The following is a 4,376-nucleotide window of genomic DNA, read 5'->3' on the forward strand; positions in this document are numbered from 1 at the left end:
AATAGGCTATAAAATAAACTGTTCCAGGACTTTTGCATGCTACGGTTAAAGAACCAAGATCAATAGCTCAAACCAAGGCACTCAGGAACGTAATCTGTGTCTCATTAAAAGCAAAAGATCTACTGTTTCTACTGAATCAGTGGCAGCTCTCAGAATGTTTCTAATGCAGTTTCAATGGTTCGATTTAAAAAAAAATTCCTCTTGTCACATTTAATTCTCTACGATTGAGGAAAATCGTTCATTCATCCCAGTTCTGGTTCCACAATACGTCTTACGCATACAACGTCAGCAGCACATTAATAACGAACTAAAACGCACAGCATCACCTTCAGACAGCAGCACAACATCAAACCAAACGTTATGCAAGAGCACAGTCATGAGACCTTATTGCATGGCCACGGCTCTGATAAAGACGCTAGAAGAGCGAGACTTCAGCAGTACTCCTCTGCTTGTGCAGACGGCAGGTCATTGAGGTCCAGGAAGACTGAATTGGCGGAGAGCTTGCGTCCAGAACTGGACAGGTCCAGAAACTCCTCGGCCGTGCTGGGGACGGAGCTGATGTACATGTCCCACACCTGGTCTGGAGAGTCCAGGTCCAGTAGCTTCTGCTTGATCTTCAGGTTCTTCTCAATGTTCCTCTGCTTGTGTTTGAACTCCAGAATAGTCTTAGTGTATCTGTTGATGGTGGTGACCGAGGAGGCCATGCAGGCAGTGAACGAGCTCCAGGCCAAGCTGGAGGAAACAACGTCAAGAGAGTTTCAAATCAGCATCGCTCTTTTAACTATAGTTATTAAACAATCAGGCATCATCAAGGACAGATGATGGACCTGCAAGACTCAAAAAACATGCATGTCGGAAGTACTAGGCACAGGATACACAAGCTGTTGCAAACAGTATGAATCTGTTCTTGCAATCTGACTTTATTTCTCATAATTATGACTTCTATCTCAAAATTTCCTTCTTGAAATTACAATTTATTATATAGTAATGAATGAATAATGTTCATATTAGTACAGGTCTGCAGTATAAACATCTTTGATTTGTAATTACTCTACTTGATCTACTTGAATCTATCTACTTGAATATAAAAAAAAAAAAAAAAAAAGTATTGTGTACATTTTTATTTATTTTTTTTAGATCAAGTTAATCAATTCTATTATTGTACTATGAACTATAAGACTTATATTATATATATTATATTATATTATTATATTTTGAGCTCACATTCAAGCATTTTTCATATCAGTTTTGCATTTGCAATGCATTGTTTCTAGTGCTTGAGCTGTTAAAAGTCCCAAGACAAGCATCCCTGAGCACATGGCATGAGTGAACGTACATATAAGACCAGCTGTAGTCCCAGTTCTGTGGTTTCCAGTCCTCCGGGCCCAGACTGACGGTCAGCTGGAATGCTGTAGTGAACATCATGTGTGCTACCATCCCGAGAAGACCTGTGTCCCAGACCAGAGACAAACACTGTTACAGACTGATCTCTGTGTCACCAGCAGGAGGCAGTGCTGAACTACAGCATAAAACACATAAACTCACACACACACGCACACACACACACACACACACACACACACACACATGTTGTGTTTCCATGTTTTATGGGGACATTCCATAGGCACAATGGTTTTTATACTGTACAAACTGTATGTGCTATTGCCCTACACCAACCCTACCCCTAAACCTACCCCTTACAGGCACTCAAACACGCACACACGAACACGCGCACACTCAAACACGCACACACGCACACACTCAAACACACACACACGCACACACTCACACTCACACACACACTCACACACACACACACACACACACACTCACACACACACTCACACACACACACACAACCACATATATATATCATAATGTAGTATAAAAAAACAACATATGCAATTTTATTGTCAGGTTTTCTGCCTAATGTTGTCATTATGTTGAAGTGAAGCATGCTCTGGCCAGATGGCAAACTGGACTTAATCAACAGCGTCAGACCCGCAGTCTGGACAATCAAAGTCACCTCGCCAGAAATAGCAAGGACAGAGGTAAATTACACATTATTTACAGCTCACTAAATCTGCATTCTGAGCCGCTGTGAATCCACTCAATAAATCTGAGTCACAGAATCGAGTGGAAAAACAGCAACAGCAAGCTGAAAGAGACTCCCTACGAAAGGTGGTGTGTGTCTCTTATAACATAATGTCCATCTAAATCCTCACACGTGCCTGACGATAACCCTCACGTCTCCATGACAACCGCAGCGATCCGCCTGTATGCAGACACCATCACAAACACACTAGTGAATAATAACAATAAAAAGCGCTTGTTAACCACATTAATTCATGAATCAGCAGAATCCCGGACAGTGCAGCCCACGTTCACTACAGTAACCCTTCAGAAACATGATCACTTATTTATATTGTTTATTCTGGATAACCAATACTGTGAGGCTTATATGGGATTTTGGGCTGGATGTTTTTGTATGTATCTCTGGGCTCTGATAGCACATAAATGCAAAGACATTCGCCACAAAAAAACAGGCAAAGGACAGCCTGCAGGTAGATAGACATCGACCAGTAATGCATCTCTATGAGGACAGCTGCTAGAGGGCTTTAATGCATTGCAATAGCTAATATAGAAAAGGGATATTTGCTTCACCTGTCTTTGATTTTTTAAATTGGTCAGTCAAACACAATGCGTCTTGAATGTGGATCTAACAGATCGCTATTTTATACTTTCTACAATGGTATGCAATAAATAAATGAAATTTGTTAATGTTATGTTCAAGTTAATATGTAGTGATGTGCATTTTAGACACAATATTGTCAATATGTCATTGCATACACGATCAGCACTGTGGTGTTTCGTTCCTGAATGATTCACAGTGTTTGTGAATCAATAAATCAATTGAGTCAATGATTCAGTAAGTCATTCATATAGCTGCTAAATTCGAAACTGCATACTAGTATACTCCTCTTACTATGTTTAGCATCTTTTTATGGCAGAAATAGTAATAGTATGCTGGTACATCGTTCCAAAATCAGCAAGTCACACACTTTATTTCAGAATCATTAGTAAATCAATGATCCACTTATTAAGGCAGTGATTTGTCGCCACCTACTGGTGGTTTTAGTTTCATATTTAAAGTAACATTTCATAGTTCTATATTCAGTATATTTATGCATTAATCTCTTAACATTATTTATGCAGTTGTAACTGCGGTGTAAATGCATTCATTGCATCTCTGAGCTGCATTAACCAGTCTGCGTAAATACATCTAAATGTCAGCAAAGATGGCTTTTGTTAATATCAATTTAATTTAATTGTGATTTATAAAGCGGATAGTTCCGGTCCTTGATTCTGATTGGCTGAGCCGCGTTCGAAGCTGTTGTAAATGACTCTACAAAGTAACATACACTTTGTTTACGTTTGTCTGTTGCTCGGCAACCACTTTGTTGCAACCACAACTGTTTCTGAGGAGCTACATTGTTTGGTGGAAGAATACTGTTTTTATTAATATCATTACACTTTATTTGCTCTGTTTTATTTTGTGAAGCCTTACTACGTATATGGAATAACCGTTTTATAAAAGCAATAACCCCGTGAAGCCGTGGTTTACAGTGAATTTATAACAGCTTAAGGGGGTTGTAGGCACTCCGCTTCTTGGGGCTTATTGCTTTATTACATAATAGGTGACACATCATCTTTACTAAGTTTAGAAAATTGGCCCTTATAAAGGTAAAAATGCCCCTTGAAAATCAGCTTAAGGAGGTAAATATAGTCCCTTAATCCTCCGTTTTGGTGTTATAGAAATGCAACACGTTACCTGACAGGACTGTGAATATGGCAGCAAAGGCATTCAGTTTCAGTCCTTCGATGACGTTTCCAAAATGGCAAACCTCGATGGACATGAGGATTCCTCCGGTGGCCAGCAGTAAGATATAGAGACACTCGGCCACGATGCAGAGCCACAAAACACCTGAGGATATGAGAGAGAGAAGCGATGTGTGTATCGAGGGACTTTCTGACAGGCCCTGAGGAAATTATGAGACGACGCACTCGGGGAGCTGCTGAAATATTTATATACCAGAAACTTGACACTGAGATTTAAAAGGAGAACTCAGCTTTGAAAGCATGTGGATGCATCTACATATTTCATAGAGTTCGGCGGAAGTCTTCATGCTGTCACATGCACTTTAAGCGAGAGGATGATGACAATATTCACACAAATGCCAAAGTGTGGAAGATGTTGTCTAGTTTTCTAGTTTCAGACTCGTTATAAATGAAAACAAGGCTGTGAGGGACAAAAGTTTTGTCCATTTTACTGAAAATAATGAAATACTTCAGAGAGGTGTTGTTTCTGAATGTCT

The 4,376-nt window shown here is 39.7% G+C and overlaps 1 protein-coding gene across 1 annotated transcript in view; it reads right to left on the reverse strand.

Annotated features, from left to right (window-relative positions):
* Positions 1-216: 216 nt before the first annotated feature.
* Positions 217-4,376, reverse strand: part of LOC107742606 (germ cell-specific gene 1-like protein) — a 7,734-nt gene continuing 3,574 nt past the window's right edge. Inside the window, exons 3-5 of the mRNA XM_016555649.1 lie at positions 3,833-3,985; positions 1,337-1,448; positions 217-732 (exon numbers count right to left, since the gene is read on the reverse strand). Coding sequence (XP_016411135.1) covers positions 432-732; positions 1,337-1,448; positions 3,833-3,985 — 566 coding nt within the window. The 3' untranslated portion in view covers positions 217-431. The remainder of the gene's footprint in view (positions 733-1,336; positions 1,449-3,832; positions 3,986-4,376) is intronic.

The sequence above is a fragment of the Sinocyclocheilus rhinocerous genome, unplaced genomic scaffold, assembly GCF_001515625.1.
Source record: "Sinocyclocheilus rhinocerous isolate Xijiao unplaced genomic scaffold, SAMN03320098_v1.1 scaffold706, whole genome shotgun sequence".
Lineage (NCBI taxonomy): Eukaryota > Metazoa > Chordata > Actinopteri > Cypriniformes > Cyprinidae > Sinocyclocheilus > Sinocyclocheilus rhinocerous.